This window comes from Lipotes vexillifer, unplaced genomic scaffold (assembly GCF_000442215.2).
Source record: "Lipotes vexillifer unplaced genomic scaffold, Lipotes_vexillifer_v1.1 scaffold90, whole genome shotgun sequence".
Classification (NCBI taxonomy): domain Eukaryota; kingdom Metazoa; phylum Chordata; class Mammalia; order Artiodactyla; family Lipotidae; genus Lipotes; species Lipotes vexillifer.
The window spans coordinates 1,147,231-1,167,407 of record NW_006782310.1 but is presented as its reverse complement, the minus strand read 5'-3'; the positions used below and the strand labels follow the sequence as shown (position 1 = coordinate 1,167,407).

Here is a 20,177-nt window from a genome sequence, read left to right as displayed (position 1 = left end):
ATTTCCATACTGAGGAGCTCCCAGATAAAAGCAAATAAAGTCAATATTTTCCTTACGAAAAAAACTTATGTGAAAGACACACCAGACTATAAATGATATTTAACTAACCCACAAACTTCAAAACACAATTTCATCAAGATGATCTCTACAATTTTCCTTTAAAGAAGTTCTCAAATCTCAGAATGGTTTAACTTGACATACTGGAAGTACTAAATTTTGAAAGAAAGTACTAAAGTTATTGCTTAAACTGGAAAAACCTATGGTCAGGTCTTTTTAAAAAAGAGTTTGTTAAACAGCTATTCTTACAATTACACTCATGTAACCACAGAGAAATGTTCAAGCACATAGTAAACATCACTCTTTCGAATGACACAACCAAGGCATATGTTAACATGTATGGCTTTTTTGGTGATTGTTATTACTACCCATAAATTACTGTTTGACTGAAAAAGGTTTTTACAAAACTCCACTTCCAAAATTAACATTTTTATTAAATCAAGTTAAAAAAATGTTCACTGTAGAAAAAGTCAACAAGGATTTTAACAAAATCAAAATATACCTTTTTATACAATATATGTATATATTAGCAGCAAACTACTTCTGAGACTTTCTTTTATGTTCTTTTGAGTTATTTATTTTAAAGAAAGCATTAACAATGTATTAGTATGGAATGTCAGCTAATCCACTCTTCATCTTTTATTCTGTGATTTGGGCCTTCTAGTACAAGTTATTTTATGATTCTCATTAATGAATACTAAGAACAAACCCAGTTTTTGACTAAAATGTAGTGAAACAGAGTGGCTGGTAGAATCCATCTCACTACTATAGTCCCACATTACCTTAAGATAACAAATGAGCACCATATAAACAGGTAATTGTGTAGGTGTGTAAACTCATTTTTAAGGTGTAATAGTAGCCAAGTAGATGATTTAGCATTTGACTGTTACTTTAAAAATTTGGTGACATACAAAATTTTAATCAAATCAGATAAATACTTTGATCCCATATTGCTTGTGCATTTTTTAAAACTTAATAGAAATTCTGTATATAACCTGACAAACTGCATGCATATATGCATATATACACATACAAAAGTGTATGTATATATGCATATACATCTTTAGATTTGAACAAATTTCTAAACTGAGATGAAGTCAAATCTCTCATTTAAATATATATATAGAATGTAATATCACCAACTGAAAGTTTCTAATAAAAGTTTCATCTTAGCTAATCAGCAATTCTGCTATTGAAAGTTCTGAGGCCAAAGAGCTGTAATTCAGCTTACTGTACTTTAGGCTTACAAATTAGTCAGCCAAACAAACAAGATACGAAATTACCAACTGCCCACCAAAGAAATAAATTTTTCTCTTGATATTTCCTTCTAACAGCAAAAAGGAAATATCTATACAATGAGCTTTCACTTTTTAAAGAGTCAAAATTAGTAAAGAAATCTCACTAGTCTTCAAAAATACTAAACGTTATATAAATACAATTTTCTTATAATAGTTGAATTCTTCTGCTAGAATCTGTATTTAAAAAAGTTTCCTTTGGATTGTTTCATTTAGCACTTCAAGCCTCCATTCTGCAACTCAAATAACTGGCTCAGATTTGTTAGGTTTATATCAATCACATCTTTCACAATTTGGTACTGTGTTACCTGTGTACAATAATGTCAATGGGAGGAACTGCACCAAATTTCAAAAGCAAGGAAAAATTCAATATGTAATATAAAAAGATAAGTACAACAGGGATTCCCTTTTCACCATTACATTAATGAAATGTAATCCTTTTAATGCTTTTAAAGATAATGTCCTAACTTTTATCTTTTAACTTATCAAGAGAATGAAGTTTTTAGATGGCCCACCTTTATTTTTCAATTAAAAACTAAAACAACAGACTGAATTACTTTTATTAATATACACATCAAGTTATTGAAACGGCGACTTCATGTAGTTTTCTCCTTAAAGATGGCACTTGCAGGTACAAAGATGCAGAGACATCTACAGACTTCAGATGTTTACCTGAAAAGATTCTTCAACAGCAGTTTGATATTGGGTTTCTTCATCTAGCTGAAGATTCTAAAAACAGTAACATTAACATGTCAATAGGAAAAACATACTCAATACTTAGTCTAATACATTACACATCTTGATACACATTACACATACTTGAAACAGTTTATGTTACACCATATACTTCTTTAAAATATAAGCACTAAATACCTGAACTTTTAATTTAAAAAATTCAGTTATAATTATTTAGGAATAATTGATAAACAACAGATGATCAGCAGACAATGAAATTTGAGAGTTACAGTGCTTTATGATAAGTTATTAATTGAAAGTAGTATAGTTAAGGGTAACCCACAATCATAAATTTTCTGTCATCTCTAGAAAAGAATGCCAATGTCGGAAGGTATATTCATTTTAAAGAAAATAAGCACTTATTACATTAAGACAGTTGAATTAACATCATCTTAATCATAACATAAAGGTAAAAACTACAGTTCACTCAATCTGATTATACTACTACTCCATAACTTGAAAAATTCTATTTCCTTTCAATTATGGTCCATGGATTTGCTTTAAAATAGGCTCCATTTGACAATCTCAAATCACTGAAATTACATGTTCTTCTGTAGCAAGGTAAAACAATCTGACAATGAGATCAAAAGCAGTTCACAAAATAAATTTTTGTTTTTCCAAACACATAGTTCTCCAGATGCAGTAACCTTTCTTACATTGAGAATTTAAGAATAACCTATAATTACTTCATAAAACTACTAAAATTATCAGAGTACACTTGAATTTTACATATATTTGAAATATTATTACATATACATTTTTATATAGTATGACTAAAAAATGCAAATTACACAAAATAAAAAATATATATATTAAGAATGACATAATTTCAACACTGGAGGGCAGAAGAAATGGAAATTCTGTTCATGCCATTCTCAGAATTGCACATGTCTGTGCTTATTACATAAACTGGAAAACAAGTATGAACCATTCTTTTGTCAGGCTGAATCTTGAATTAGATAAGGTTTGAATTCATTGAAGATGAATAAAATACAATTTCACAATTAATAAAATGAAAGTCATCTAATTTTTTTTTGTAACTATCAAGACACATTTGGGAAGTAGAAATTAACCTCATGCTTTGCTCTGGGGATCCATTTTTATATTATATAACTTCCCTCACGTACTCTGTTAAGGCCAGAATCTGCCATTCAACCTGGCTTTACATAAATAAACTCCCTCATTTTTAAAAAGAATGTGTCTCACGTGCAGATATAAGAAATCTATTATGAGTTTAACAAGCTACTTACACTACACGAGAAATACATCCTCCATCTGTCATACCAATTTTACTTTTCTAGCAGGTATAATTTTCCTTAAATCTAGACAGTTTTCATATATATCATTTTGTTAATCTGGGGGTTTGCTCTTCCTCTATTAATTATCTCTCTAATATAGAAGGTGGACAGTAAATTCAAACAAACCAAAATTCACCTATATTATCATAAAAACAACAGAACTTGCTCTATAACCATCCAGTATGATACATCTTGCCTCAAAACTCAAGTCTAGATTGAAAAAGTTAATTTAACTTCAATATTTAAATGGTATTTTCTTAATCTTGAAAAACTCACTTACCACAAATTCTCCATAATCAAATTGATGTCTTTGATTTAGATGACTAACGAAATTTCTAGTAATCTGGCTAGGATCTCCCCAAGGAAGAGACACACAAATAGGACATGTCTATAAGAAACACAATATTTCAAATAAAAAATAATGAAAATAACCAAACATCACTATTGAAAGTATTAAAACATGTTAGAAAAAAATCTACATGAAAAGCATTTCTAAGGGCCAAATTTCATGACTAGATTATTTCTAGACCAAATTACCTTAGATAAATTACACTAATCCAACACAACACAATAAAGAGAGATCTAACATATTCTATTACTTAAATGTGATTATTCTACTGTTTTAACAGAAACACCATATCCAGCCTTAACCAACTGTAATAATAATTACCAGTAACCAGTATGTAATCTCATTAGAGCCACACAATAACTGTGATATAACTATTATTATTAGCTTAATTTAATTTATAAGTAAGATGAAAGCAAAGGAAGCCTTAAATTGTACCCTTAAGGTTTCAAATGAAGTAAGTACATCTTAAAAAGTGAACAGATTACAGGCTGAAATGGAACAAAACAGAACTTTAGTAACTGGACTATAGCCAAAGTTTGGGCTATGTTAAATATAATGCAGAAACAAAAATTCACTAATGCAATATAAAACAAATGAAATCTCTTAAATATGAGATTTTCCCCTGGAGATGTCTTTGGCACTGTATCTGTTTACTTAACAGTAACAGACCCTCTCCTAATGAGCAAAGTAGGGAGGGTATCTCCCTTAGCGCAACCCAGGACTTTAAGGGCATACTGGGGCATACTCTTCCACAACTTCTTTTAAAATTGCTAACATGTATCCATAATCCTTATTTTATCTTTTGATACATTTTCCTTCTAATTTCTGAAGAAAATATTTACATATCAAATAGGGAAGTATCTCTTCCAGCTCAGTTTCTCCTGTTTGATATACAGTTGAAATTGAAACTCATGCTCCAAATGTGGAGTTGTAGAACCATTAACACAATGTTGGAATCCTGCACTTTGCTCTATTCTCCTTCAGTCATCAAAAAAGGTCTCACCACTCTCATACACACCCTCAAAATGGCATCAAAAAGATATGTATGCATCACATGGAGGCTAAACAATACACTACTTAATAACAAAGTGATCACTGAAGAAATCAAACAGGAAATAAAAAAATACCTAGAAACAAATGACGATGGAGACACGACGACCCAAAACATATGGGATGCAGCAAAAGCAGTTCTAAGAGGGAAGTTTATAGCAATACAAGCCCACCTTAAGAAGCAGGAAACATCTCGAATAAACAACCTAACCTTGCACCTCAAGCAATTAGAGAAAGAAGAACAAAAAAACCCCAGAGTTAGCAGAAGGAAAGAAATCATAAAAATCAGATCAGAAATAAATGAAAAAGAAATGAAGGAAACAATAGCAAAGATCAATAAAACTAAAAGCTGGTTCTTTGAGAAGATAAACAAAATTGATAAACCATTAGCCAGACTCATCAAGAAAAAAAGGGAGAAGACTCGGATCAATAGAATTAGAAATGAAAAAGGAGGAGTAACACATGACACTGCAGAAATACAAAGGATCATGAGGGATTACTACAAGCAACTGTATGCCAATAAAATGGACAACCTGGAAGAAATGGACAAATCCTTAGAAGTGCACAACCTGCCAAGACTGAATCAGGAAGAAATAGAAAATATGAACAGACCAATCACAAGCACTGAAATTAAAAATGTGATTAGAAATCTTCCAACAAACAAAAGCCCAGGACCAGATGGCTTCACAGGCAAATTCTATCAAACATTTTGAGAAGAGCTAACACCTATACCTCTCAAACTCTTCCAAAATATAGCAGAGGGAGGAACACTCTCAAACTCATTCTACGAGGCCACCATCACCTTGATACCAAAACCAGATAAGGAGGTCACAAAGAAAGAAAACTACAGGCCAATATCACTGATGAACATAGATGCAAAAATCCTCAACAAAATACTAGCAAACAGAATCCAACAGCACATTAAAAGGATCATACACCATGATCAAGTGGGGTTTATCCCAGGAATGCAAGGATTCTTCAATATATGCAAATCAATCAATGTGATAAACCATATTAACAAATTGAAGGAGAAAAACCATATGATCATCTCAGTCAATGCAGAGAAAGCTTTTGACAAAATTCAACAGCCATTTATGATAAAACCCCTGCAGAAAGTAGGCACAGAGGGAACTTTCCCCAACATAATAAAGGCCATATATGACAAACCCACAGCCAACATCGTCCTCAATGGTGAAAAACTGAATGCATTTCCACTAAGATCAGGAACAAGACAAGGTTGCCCACTCTCACCACTCTTATTCAACACAGTTTTGGAAGTTTTAGCCACAGCAATCAGTGAAGGAAAGGAAATAAAAGGAATCCAAATCGGAAAAGAAGAAGTAAAGCTGTCACTGTTTGCAGATGACATGATACTATACATAGAGAATCCTAAAGATGCTACCAGAAAACTACTAGAGCTAATCAATGAATTTGGTAAAGTAGCAGGATACAAAATGAATGAACAGAAATCTCTGGCATTCCTATACAGTAATGATGAAAAATCTGAAAGTGAAATCAAGAAAACACTCCCATTTACCACTGCAACAGAAAGAATAAAATATCTAGGAATAAACCTACCTAAGGAGACAAAAGGTCTGTATGCAGAAAATTATAAGACACTGATGATACAAATAGATGGAAGAAAAGTATGAGATGAGATCACTCCCTAACACCATACACAAAAATAAACTCAAAATGGATTAAAGACTTAAATTTAAGGCCAGACACTATCAAACTCTTAGAGGAAAACATAGGCAAAACACTCTTTGACATAAATCAGAGCAAGATCCTTTTTGACCCACCTCCTAGAGAAATGGAAATAAAAACAAAAATAAACAAATGGGACCTGATGAAACTTCAAAGCTTTTGCACAGCAAACGAAACCATAAACAAGACCAAAACACAAACCTCAGAATGGGAGAAAATATTTGCAAATGAAGCAACTGACAAAAGATTAATCTCCAAAATTTATAAGCAGCTCATGCAGCTCAATAAAACAACAAACAACCCAATCCAAAAATGGGCAGAAGACCTAAATAAACATTTCTCCAAAGAAGATATACAGACTGCCAACAAACACATGAAAGAATGCTCAACATCATTAATCATTAGAGAAATGCAAATCAAAACTACAATGAGATATCATCTCACACCAGTCAGAATGGCCATCATCAAAAAATCTAGAAACAATAAATGCTGGAGAGGGTGTGGAGAAAAGGGAACACTCTTGCACTGCTGGTGGGAATGTGAATTGGTACAGCCACTATGGAGAACAGTATGGAGGTTCCTTAAAAAACTACAAATAGAACTACCATATGACCCAGCAATCCCACTACTGGGCATATACCCTGAGAAAACCATAATTCAAAAAGAGTCATGTACCAAAATGTTCATTGCAGCTCTATTTACAATAGCCTGGAGATGGAAACAACCTAAGTGTCCATCGTCGGATGAATGGATAAAGAAGATGTGGCACATATATACAATGGAATATTACTCAGCCATAAAAAGAAACGAAATTGAGCTATTTGTAATGAGGTGGATAGACCTAGAGTCTGTCATACAGAGTGAAGTAAGTCAGAAAGAGAAAGACAAATACCGTATGCTAACACATATATATGGAATTTAGAAAAAAAAAATGTCATGAAGAACCTAGGGGTAAGACGGGAATAAAGACACAGACCTACTAGAGAATGGACTTGAGAATATAGGGAAGGGGAAGGGTAAGCTGTGACAAAGCGAGAGAGAGGCATGGACATACATACACTACCAAACGTAAGGTAGATAGCTAGCGGGAAGCAGCCGCATAGCACAGGGAGATCAGCTCGGTGCTTTGTGACCACCTAGAGGGGTGGGATAGGGAGGGTGGGAGGGAGGGAGACGCAAGAGGGAAGAGATATGGGAACATATGTATATGTATAGCTGATTCACTCTGTTATAAAGCAGAAGTTAACACACCACTGTAAAGCAATTATACTCCAATAAAGATGTAAAAAAAAAAAACAGGTATGTATGCATCAAAAAGAAAGTATGATTCTTTTCCTTTCTTGCTTTATGCACTCACATACTACACTCTGCACGGATACAATTTACAATGCTACTGCTTGGTAATGAGTCCTCAGTTCACCTTTTCTTATTTCACTCTTTTCCAGGCTATTTTCGTACTTTACCCTCACAATTAAGCATACGCCTTTTTATAAGTTAGTTACTGGGATTTTAAATATCTCATTTTGCTTCACAGTCATCAATCCTTTGTTGACAAAATATACCTTACTGACAATGCCCCACAAAATTTAAAGTAACCACTTTCCCTTGTACAAATGAAGTGAAATAAATGGGACAGCATACCTTAAACAGAAGACTGTCTTAAACATACATACTTACCACAGGAACTATCTGAAATAGGTGATTACTATTACAGTGATCCAGTAAACGCTGTCTGGTAAAATTTGATTCTTGACACAAGGGACACTTAAAGGTGGGATGCCCAGAAGAACTATAAAACAATTTTAAATGCAGCATACTGAATTTGAAATCATAACATAAAAATGATGAGCTCCTATTTTTTGACCAATTATTATTTCTTTCTTTAAAAGTTATAATTATAGACTAATCAAAGATTGTCTCACTTTTAAAAAACTATGTTTTCAATAAATAATCTACAATAGATATTCCTAAACAATCTCAGTTTACAGTACCCTTAGTGTCTAGGAAATTTTTTCATGGTGCCTCTACAAGAGGCCTAAACAAAAATAATAACAAACCTAGCTGTCTCATTTATTAAAGTAGCTAGATTCAAACAAGTTAACTTAGTCATTCCTGTAACTAATAGATGTCACTGTATGTCCCTTGAAAATTCTAAATATCCCATGGTGTCCCAGTATGGAAACACCATATCTAGGAAATTAAAACTTTTAAAAGACTTACATCCATATGGTGTATCTTTAATTTATCCTAGTTCTAAGACTCTAACATACAAAATTCATAGGAAAAGTGAAAAACAAAAGCATCAGCCATCAGAATGATCAACATTTCAAAATATTTTGAGGATCAGGCATCACTGGGTTTTAATATCTCAATTTCAGCAAGGGACAATTCAGTATTGGCAACTCTGCCTAAATTATGCATGGAAGAAATCGGACCACAGTGAAAGAGGAGAGCTACATGCTTCTAATTTAATGTGACCTGTAAAAGCAACTGCATCATTTATTTCTAAACTGCTAACTTATGCATTATGTCTGATGATTTAACTGAATTTAAATTTTTTTAAATTTAAAAATCCATTATTACACAGTGATAGGTATTGTTTACTAAAATAATAGAAATTCAAAAGCTTACCTTGTATTCTCTTGATACGTTTCTGTGTTATCAGATGTGGATGTTTCACTCCTATTACTTAAGAGGCATGGGGGGGAGGGGGAGAAGTTAATACTTCAAGTAATATTCATTAACTGCTAATAAAGACAACCACTCTGAATTTGTTTGAAAAGCCTGAACTTCAAATAGTTCTGAACTATGATATAATTATGGCATTAATTACTTTTCAAATAAATTGTGATAAGAAGACTGCTTATGAGGTCCTTTAAAACTTAATTTAGGCATAGTTACAAAAGTATAGAGAATATAGTATTTTGCAGAATTGTCTTAAATCCATAGCATGAACATTTCCCCAGGTCCTTTAGACTTTCAAATTAAGAGACTCCCCTACCTCTACCTGGACTAGTTAGTTTTTGAATGCTGGGGTAGAATCAAGAATTTGTGAACTTCTTGACTTGTAACTAGGATATAGTTTAAGGTTGTAGCATCCAAAATGATGCTACAACTCCTAAATGGAGTAGGTTAGGAAAAAATATTTGAATGTTCATTATGTTTATATTTTCCAAAAAGGAACTAGGCTTTCCAACATTTAATATACAGAATAACTTGATGTCCTCACTGGGACCCCATGCCAGAGTCATGTCTTATGCAGTATCAGAGAAATCGTGAGAGAAAAGTGGGCATTCCATATGAGGATTGTCAGTCATGCATTACAGAATTTCATCAATGCAGTCAATTTTATAAAAACAAGGCCTTTCAATAGCAGAAACACTAAAATAAAAATGAGATAGGTAGTGGACCAAAAAAACTGTTGTGAAACTTAGAAAACTGACTTTTCATTTTTCTTTTACAAAAGGACAAGCAATACTGTATCATCTACCTAACAGATGTTCTCCAATGACAGTCATTTCCCTTCTGTGAAAATACTGTTGTCTCCACACACATTCTCTGCAAGAAAGCTTCCCTGCCCAAATAGACTATTAAACCACTATTTTGCATCTTTTTAGCAGTTATTAATCTGTCTCTGCAGGTAAAGGTGGTATTTTAACAATGTGGAGACTAAAAACTGCTTTTCAAAATAAATTCAAACTACGGAGAGTGCATGTGTTAAAGGGATGTTATGAATTTACCAAAAGCAGTATGTCACCTATTTTTTAAAAATCTCATATCTATACATTTAAACTTGGTAACAGGTTTTTCTAAACTGTTTTTAAATCTTCCAAATAAAGATAATCATTGGGTTTTGAACATGCCCTAATAAAATATAAAAACTTCCGATTCGTTTGTAAGAACAACTATAACATAATCAGAGACTATGGAAAATTTCAACAAAAGCCCTTTTAATATTTACCAAATGGGACTGAAAAATATAGGAATCTCAACCTATGACATACTCTTCCATTTGGATCTGTACTGTGTGTTGTAGGTTATCTTTTCAGCCATGAGAGTCATCAAGACCAAGTATCAAAGTAAAGTGAATTTAATCGAAATCTTTAAATTACTGTCACTGTATTAAACCAAGATTTTAAGAAGTTTTAGAAATCATAGTCAACCGTATTGTTTTCAATAAAAACAGTAATAAAACTTTAAGAATGAAAGCAAACTTATTTTTAAAGTAACTTTTTCATCTTTATCTCAAATTTTGCATGTTATGCATAAAGTATCAGTACTATAAAACACATGCATAGTTTTAAAATAAACACACACATACTCAGAGTACATGCTCAATTTTTTTCACTGGTGGGGTATGCAATCACAAAACTCCTGATTTAAAGCATTTTAATATCAAAGTTAATACCCTTTTTAAATGTTTTCTCCTTTCTACCTACTTTACATTTTCCATTATTATTGTTATCATCATTCTAGTCCTTCCTGATCATCCTGTATCATGCCCGGGTCTATTACTGGGAGCCTACTCATTTATTCTAGAAATGTATGAATGAGTTCAACAATAGAAAATCTATTACTGACAACCATACTATCAATTTAAAAAACATATGATCATTTATTTCATCTGATGTAGAAACCATTCACTAAAATTCAACCTCCAAATGGAAACAAAAACAAAAAAATCTCTGATCACCCACAATGCTTTTAAAAGTACAAATCCCTAAACTCTAGATAGCAGAGTATCTGGGAATGAAGTCAGATGTATACATTTTTTTAACTGCATACAAGATTCTGATTTGAGTAAGAACCATTCTTAAATTCAGGATGATGGCATCACAGAACAGATAAAGAATATGTTAAAAAACTGTAGTGAACACCATCCATAATAATAAAATTTTAGATGCATTCCCACTAAAATCAAGGAAAAAAAGGTGCCTTCTATTTAATACTGGATAGAGGCCCTAGTTAATGCAATAAATCAAGTACAAAATGAAGCACTAAGAGACAAAATTGCATTGACAAACCAAATAATTTTCTACGTAATAATTCCAAAAGAATGTACAGGTAAATTATTTAGAACTATTAGAACTAATAAATCAGCAAAGCTACTAAATGAAAGATTAACATAAAAATCCTTAATATTCCTACTCACTAGTAATAACCACTTAGATTATAAAACAGGAAAAAAGATCCATTTGTACAGCAACAAAAACTGTAAGGTTTTAGGGGCTTCCCTGGTGGCGCAGTGGTTGAGAGTCTGCCTGCCTATGCAGGGGACACGGGTTGGTGCCCTGGTCCGGGAAGATCCCACATGCCGCGGAGCAGCTGGGCCCGTGAGCCATGGCCGCTGGGCCTGCGCGTCCGGAGCCTGTGCTCCGCAACGGGAGAGGCCACAACAGTGAGAGGCCCACGTACCAAAAAAAAAAAAAAAAAAAAAAAAAAACTGTAAGGTTTTACTAGGAAAAGATATACTAGAACATATTTATGTGTGCTCTAAATGGACTTCTTTTACTGCATTTTTTTTTTTCATGGAAGAGATAAACAGGTGGGAAACTGGGTGGGGAAAAATGAGTATCATATGATGTCAATTCTCTCCAAATTAATCTATGATTTCAATAAATTCAACCTTTATAATGCTTCCGATCAAAATCTCTACAGGAATTTTTAGAAAACTCAAGTCTGATCCTAAAATTCATATGGAATAGCAAAGGGCCAAGAATAACAGAAACACTTTTCTAGGTAAAACAAGAGGGAGAACTTTCGCTACATGATATTAAGACCTACTGTTAAAGCCACAGTAATTAAGATAGCATGGTATTAGAGGAATAAACGAAGGAACAGAACAGAATAGAGATGTGTAGGACCAAAATGACATTATAAATCAGTGGGGAAAGAATGGACTCCTCAATGAATGGTACTAGGACAAATCGTTATCACTTGGGGAAAATTTTTCCTACCTCACGTTATACATCCAAAATAAATGTGAAAAGCACAGCTTTAAAATGTTAAAGAAGAAAATATCTTCTATAACTTTATGATGTAGGAAAGGATTTCTCAAGCATGACACAAAAAGCAAAAAAATAAAGAAAATAAATATAATATATATAAAAGTATAAATATAATACTTACGTATGTCAAAAGACACGATAAGACTAGCCAAAGACTGATCAAAAATATTTGCAATCAGGCAATGAAAGCCAAAACAGACAAGTGGGACTGCATTAAACTAAACAGCTTCTGCACAGCAAAGGAAACAACAGTGAGAGGCAACATATGTAATGGGAGAAAGTATCTCGAAACCACGTATCTGACAGCGGGTTAATCTCCAAAATACATAAGGAACTCCTACAACTCAACAGCAAAGAAACTAATGACCCAATTACAGAATGGGCTAAAAATACGAATAGACATTTCTCCAAAGATGACATACAAATGGCCAACATGTATATGAAAAGATTCTCAATGCCACTAATCATAAGGGAAATACAAATCAAAACCACAATGAAATATCACCTCATAGCTGTTATGATAGTTATTATCAAAAAAACAAAAGACAACAAGTGTTGGTGAGGATGTGGAGAAAGTGGAACCTTTGTACATTGTTGGTGAGAATGCAAAATGGTGCAGCTGCTATGGAAAACAGTTACGGTGAAGTTCCTCAAAAAAATAAAAAGTAGAAGTACCATATGATCCAGCAATCCCACTTCTGGGTATTTATCAAAAAGAACTGGAATCAGAATCCTGAAGAAACAGCACTCCCAAGTTCACTGCAGCGCTATTCACAATAGCCAAGATACAGAAACAATCTTGTGAATGGATGAAGAAAAAAAGATATGAATGGATAAAGAAAATGCGGCATATACATGCAACAGAATATTATTCAATTTTAAAAGAAAAGAAAGTCCTGCAACTGTGACAACATAAATAAACCTTGAGGCCATTATGCTAAGTTAAACAAGCCAGTCACAGGACAAATACTGGATGATTCCACTTATATGAGGTATCTAAAGTACTCAAACTCAAAGAAGCCAAGAATAGAATGGTGGCTAACAGGAGCTACAGTACGGGGATATGAGAGTTTCTAATCAACATGTACAAATTTCAGTTATGCAAGGTAAGTTCTAGAGATCTGCTGTACAACACTGTGCCTATACTGTATATAACAATACTATACTGTACACTTAAAAATTTGTTAAGAGGGCTTCCCTGGTGGCGCAGTGGTTGAGAGTCCCGCCTGACGATGCGGGGGACACGGGTTCGTGCCCCGGTCCGGGAAGATCCCACATGCCGCGGAGCAGCTGGGCCCGTGAGCCATGGCCGCTGAGCCTGCGCGTCCGGAGCCTGTGCTTCACAACGGGAGAGGCCACAACAGTGAGAGGCCCGTGTACCGCAAAAAAAAAAAAATCTGTTAAGAGAGTAGACCTCATGTAAAATATTCTTATCACAATAAAAAAAGGGGTGAGAAAAAAACCTATGCATGACTATGCCATTTTATGCTAAACTAAATTGTGGTATTACCTAAGGCAGTTTTCAAAATACTAGAGTACCTCATTTCCAGTCTTTAAAATGCGAAGAAAAGTCTCCAGTTCTATGCTTACACGTTTCAGAAAACAGCAAAAAATTTTTTTAGTTCTTTGGAAAAATGTAAATATATTTGTATTGCGTGTAATAAAGAATTATTATCCAGAATATATCATGAATGCCTATAAATAAGGAAAAGGAAATTTTATCTCATACTTGTACCAGATTCCTTAATAGTTACTTAGCTACTGAAAATGTTCAACACCTTGGAGAGAAATCTGTTATAAACATAAGATTGTTTGCAAATTTCATTCTTTCAGTCTTTGTGAAGTGTTGTATTTGGACTAAACTGTTATAGGTTTACTGACATCCAGTTATTAATGTTTACAAAGAATTAAGATTAGTTGGAAAAACCTGCAAACAGACCAAATAACTTCCAAGGAAGATAAAATAGAAATGTGTGCTGGTATCTAATGATTACATGCATCCTCCCTCTCTCCTTTCTAGTAGCTAAAGAAAACAGAAAGATACAGTCCTACATGTTAAAAGCAGAATTTTATGTTATGAACTAGAAATGGCGTTAGTAAAATAACTAGCACTGCTACATAATTATTATAAGAAGCTACCCCATACGAATGCAATAATTTTGTTAAACATTCACCAACATTTATTACTTTGTGGTAAATAGTTTTACCCTGACTGATCTGACTGAAACGTGTGTTGGTTTATTTTGGATGACTGGACTGGAAATTATACTGCTTACACAGATGGAAAGGCAGATTATGTCTGTTTTATCCATCCCTGCATATTCAATAACATGTAGTGTGCCCAGTAGTTCAGAAGGTACAATAAATGTATGCTGAATTGATTAAATGACCTAAGGGTTTATTTTGAATATTTTTTAAACTATGTTAGTTTCTTCTTTTGAGGACCTATGGGCAAAGCAATTCAGTATAATCTCTTTTATTATCAGGAAAAGCTGTCTTTCTCATTAAGAACTATTTGGTTTACAATATCATAGACTTATTTTAATGAAACCTTTATTTTTTTATTTATTTTTTATACAGCAGGTTCTTATTAGTCATCCATTTTTTACACATCAGTGTACACGTGTCAATCCCAATCGCCCAATTCATCACACCCCCACCCCCACCGCCCTGCCGCTTTCAGCCCTCGGTGTTGATACATTTATTCTCTACATCTGTGTCTCAATTTCTGTGATATCAGTGATGTTGGTCTGTAATTTTCTTTGTAGTATCTTTGTCTGGTTTTGGTATCAGGGTGATGGTGGTCTCATACAATGAGTTTGGGAGTGTTCCTTCCTCTGCAATTTTTTGGAAGAGCTTGAGAAGGATGGGTGTTAGCTCTTCTCTAAATGTTTGATAGAATTCACCTGTGAAGCCATGTGGACCAGAAGTTTTGTTTGTTGCAAGATTTTTAATCACAGTTTCAATTTCATTATTTGTGATTGGTCTGTTCATATTTTCTGTTTTTCCTGGTTCAGTCTTGGAAGGTTATACCTCTCAAAGAATTTGTCCATTTCTTCCAGGTTGTCTATTTTATTGGCGTAGAGTTGCTTGTAGTAGTCTCTTAGGACGCTTTGTATTTCTGCGGTGTCTGCTATAACTTCTCCTTTTTCATTTCTAATTTTATTGAGTCCTCTCCCTCTTTTTCTTGATGAGTCTGGCTAATGGCTTATCAATTTTGTTTATCTTCTCAAAGAACCAGCTTTTAGTTTTATTGATCTTTGCTACTGTTTTGTTTCTATTTCATTCATTTCTGATCTGATCTTTATGATTTCTTCCCTTCTGCTAACTTTGGGTTTTGTTTGTTCTTCTTTCTCTAGTTCCTTTAGGTGTAAGGTTAAATTGTTTATTTGAGATTTTTCTTGTTTCTTGATGTAGGCTTGTATTGCTATAAACTTCCCTCTTAGAACTGCTTTTGCTGCATCCCATAGGTTTTGGATCGTCGTCTTTTCACTGTCATTTGTCTCTAGGTATTTTTTGATTTCCTCTTTCATTTCTTTAGTGATCTCTTGGTTATTTAGTAACATATTGTTTAGCCTCCATGTGTTTGTGCTTTTTACGTTTTTTCCCTGTAATTGATTTCTAATCTCATGGCATTGTTGTCGGAAAAGATGCTTGATATGATTTCAATTTTCTTAAATTTACTGAGGCTTGATTTGTGACCCAAGATGTGATCTATCCTGCAGAATGTTCCGTGCGCACTTGAGAAGTGTAATCTGCTATTTTTGTATGGAATGTCCTATAAATATCAATTAAATCTATCTGGTCGATTGTGTCCTTTAAAGCTTGTGTTTCCTTATTAATTTTCTGTTTGGATGATCTGTCCATTGGTGTAAGTGAGGTGTTAAAGTCCCCCACTATTATTGTCTTACTGTTGATTTCCTCTTTTAGAGCTGTTAGCAGTTCCCTTATGTACTGAGGTGCTCCTATGTTGGGTGCATATATAATTGTTATACCTTCTTCTTGGATTGATCCCTTGATCATTATGTAGTGTCCTTCCTTGTCTCTTGTAACATTCTTTATTTTAAAGTCTATTTTATCTGATATGAGTATTGCTACTCCAGCTTTCTTTTGATTTCCCTTTGCATGGAATATCTTTTTCCATCCCCTCACTCTCATTCTGTATGTGTCCCTAGCTCTGAAGTGGGTCTCTTGAAGACAGCATATAGATGGGTCTTGTTTTTGTATCCATTCAGTGAGCCTGTGTCTTTTGGCTGGAGCATTTAATCCAGTCATGTTTAAAGTAATTATTATTTTTTTATTATTTTTATTTTTTTTTCTGATTCCTGTTTTTTTTAAAGGGAGGTTGCAATTTTAATTAATTAATTTATTATTTATTTATGGCTGTGTTGGGTCTTTGTTTCTGTGCGTGGGCTTTCTCTAGTTGTGGCAAGCGGGGGCCACTCTTCATCGCTGGGCGCGGGCCTCTCACTATCGTGGCCTCTCCCGTTGCGGAGCAGTCTCCAGATGCGCAGGTTCAGTAATTGTGGCTCACGGGCCCAGTTGCTCCGGGGCACGTGGGATCTTCCCAGACCAGGGCTTGAATCGTGTCCCCTGCATTGGCAGGCAGATTCTCAACCACTGCACCACCAGGGAAGCCCTAAGGTAATTATTGATATGTATGTTCCTATTACCATTTTTCTTAATTGCTTTGGGTTTGTTTTTGTAGGTCCTTTTCTTCTCTCGTGTTTCCCACTTAGAGAAGTTCCTTTAGCATTTGTTGTAGAGCTGGTTTGGTTGTGCTGAATTCTCTTAGCTTTTGCTTGTCTGTAAAGCTTTTGATTTCTCCATCAAATCTGAATGAGATCCTTGCCAGGTAGAGTACTCTTGGTTGTAGGTTCTTCCCTTTCATCACTTTAAGTATATCATGCCACTCCCTTCTGGCTTTTACAGTTTCTACTGAGAAATCAGCTGTTAACGTTATGGGAGTTCCCTTGTATGTTATTTGTCATTTTTCCCTTACTGCTTTCAATAATTTTTCTTTGTCTTTAATTTTTGCCAATTTGATTACTATGTGTCTTGGCGTGTTTCTCCTTGGGTTTATCCTGTATGGGACTCTCTGCGCTTCCTGGACTTGGGTGGCTATTTCCTTTCCCATGTTAGGGAAGTTTTTGACTATAATCTCTTCAAATATTTTCTCAGGTCCTTTATCTCTCTCTTCTCCTGGGACCCCTATAATGCGAATGTTGTTGCGTTTAATGTTGTCCCAGAGGTCTCTTAAGGCTGTCTTCATTTCTTTTCATTCTTTTTTCTTTATTCTGTTCTGCAGCAGTGAATTCCACCATTCTGTCCTCCAGGTCGCTTATCTGTTCTTCTGCCTCAGTTATTGTGCTGTTGATTCCTTCTAGTGTTATTTTTCATTTCAGTTATTGTACTGTTCATCTCTGTTTGTTCTTTAATTCTTCTAGATCTTTGTTAAACATTTCTTTCATCTTCTTGATCTTTGCCTCCATTGTTTATCCGAGGTCCTGGATCATCTTCACTATCATTATTCTGAATTCTTTTTCTGGAAGGTTGCCTATCTCCACTTCATTTAGTTGTTTTTCTGGGGTTTTATCTTGTTCCTTCATCTGGTATATAGCCCTCTGCCTTTTCATCTTGTCTATCTTTCTGTGAACGTCTAATATCATAGACACTATTAATAACATAGTGGATGTTTTTCTCTTTGTACTACTTGGAAGCTGTGAAGCACAGTGTACAGAGTATTACAATATGTTCAGCTAATAACTGAAATCCTATGTGCTGGGTATATTTTTCGCCCCTCTAGATCTTCTCTCCTCCATTTTTCACCATGCTCTTTGTACTGAGAAACTAACCTGCATTAACAGGTTCCCTTCTCTGCTTCCCAAATGGGTTCAGCCCAGCAGGAGATTTGGAGGAAGAACAAGAGGAAGGTTAGGATACCTATTTTCCAGACTCCTTCCCAGCAAAACTGCCTTGACTGGTTGCATCCCTCTCCAACTGCCCTCTCCACATAGCTTTCTTTCTCCAATTCTGGTGTCTACTTTCTCCCCTCCCCTGCTTTCAGTAGACCCAGAGGACATGACTATTCCTTGTGACTTCCTATACCCTGCTTACATAGTGCACCCAATACTCTACTCCTTACAAATAGTCCCTTCACACACAAAAATAAAAAATTAAAGAATAGTCCTTCACTAAATTCCCCTCAAATTATCTAATTTGAGTATAATTATCTGTTTCCTCCCAGGACCCTGACTATACATTCTGGCTTCTTATATTTCCTACTATTTTTTAAAAAATCTTTTCCTTCCTTCAACAATTTCCTTACTAGAAATTCATATACAAACTGAATTTTTCCATTGCAACTAGAATTTTGTATAGGATATAAACATGAATAAGACTAGGAAGCCCATTCTACTAGATAAAAAAAACAGACAAGTAAACAGGAAAGACTTCAGAGTATCTAACACTTGGTCTAAGTCTTCAAAGAGAAGAAAAAGTCCACTGGCTGGCAAAGTGTGGGTTAGAATGGTGGGGAAAGTATGGAGGTGAGGGAGTGGGTGATGATGATGATAATTGAAAACTAACATTTAGGAAATTCCCTGGCGGTCTGGCAGTTAGGACTCCGTGCTTTCACTGCCGAGGGCATGGGTTCAGTCCCTGGTCAGGCAACTAAGGTTCCGCAAGATGCGCTGCACAGCCGGAAAAACAAACAAACAAACAAACAACAAAGCAAACAAAAAACCCCCAAACATTCACCAAGTAAGGTACTATTCAATATCTTACTTCTATTAACCTACTTATTGACTCCCACCAATGAGGTGTTTAATAGTATCACCACTACCTTTTTAAACAGATGAGAAAACTGAGGTACAGTTTCTTGCCAAAGTCATACAATTAGTAAATGACAGAGCCTCGTACCCAGCAGTCTGGCTCCAAGCCTTCATGTTTAATGACTAAGTTATATTGCTTCTCAAGGATGGCCAGGATACAGTGGGAAAAATTCAACATGGCTGAGGCATATTATGCAATATGGGTAGCCCAGAAAGACAAAGGCTAAATGGAAAGGTAAGTGCCAGATCAGAAAGGGCTTTAGAATAGGGATTTTGTCTTATTAAGTTTGTTGTTGAACTAGATCATGGAACCCCTTGAGAATCTTGACATTCTCTCTCGAAAAAAATGCACACATAGTACACACAAAAAATTGGCAGTTTAAGCAGTTCACAGAGCCCTTACTGGCCCGTGGAACCCAGGAGGAGAAACACAGCTATGGGGCCACAGGAAGTCACTGACAAGGTACAGAAGCGTAGGTACAAGGACAAGGAGAAAGAGGTCAGAGTTGCACCTCTGAAATATCACTTTGGCAATCGTATACAGGACAGATTAAAGGAGGACCACCAACTAAAAGAATACTACAACAGTTCAAGTGAGAGATGATGGGGACTTGAGCTATGGAAGTGACAACAGGGGCAGAAGAAAAGCACAGATGAGGAATACTGCTATTAGAAATCAATAGTACCTATGACCAATTAGATCTGGGGGGTAAGAGGGAAGAAGGCATGTCTCATGAGAAAAAAACTGAGTCATTTAACAAGCAGTGACTGCGCAAATCATATATACTAGGAACTTTGCTAAGAACTAGAGACACATTGTTGAACAAGACAAACACCATCCCTGC

General features: G+C 34.8%; 1 protein-coding gene across 2 annotated transcripts in view; it reads right to left on the bottom strand.

The window, feature by feature from the left end:
- Positions 1–467: 467 nt before the first annotated feature.
- Positions 468–20,177, bottom strand: part of RNF138 (ring finger protein 138) — a 38,618-nt gene continuing 18,908 nt past the window's right edge. Inside the window, exons 4-7 of one of the 2 annotated variants that reach the window (XM_007455165.1) lie at positions 9,123–9,179; positions 8,169–8,280; positions 3,666–3,773; positions 468–2,081 (exon numbers count right to left, since the gene is read on the bottom strand). In XM_007455165.1, coding sequence (XP_007455227.1) covers positions 2,013–2,081; positions 3,666–3,773; positions 8,169–8,280; positions 9,123–9,179 — 346 coding nt within the window. In that variant the 3' untranslated portion in view covers positions 468–2,012. The remainder of the gene's footprint in view (positions 2,082–3,665; positions 3,774–8,168; positions 8,281–9,122; positions 9,180–20,177) is intronic. The other variant, XM_007455166.1, reaches the window with a different exon arrangement.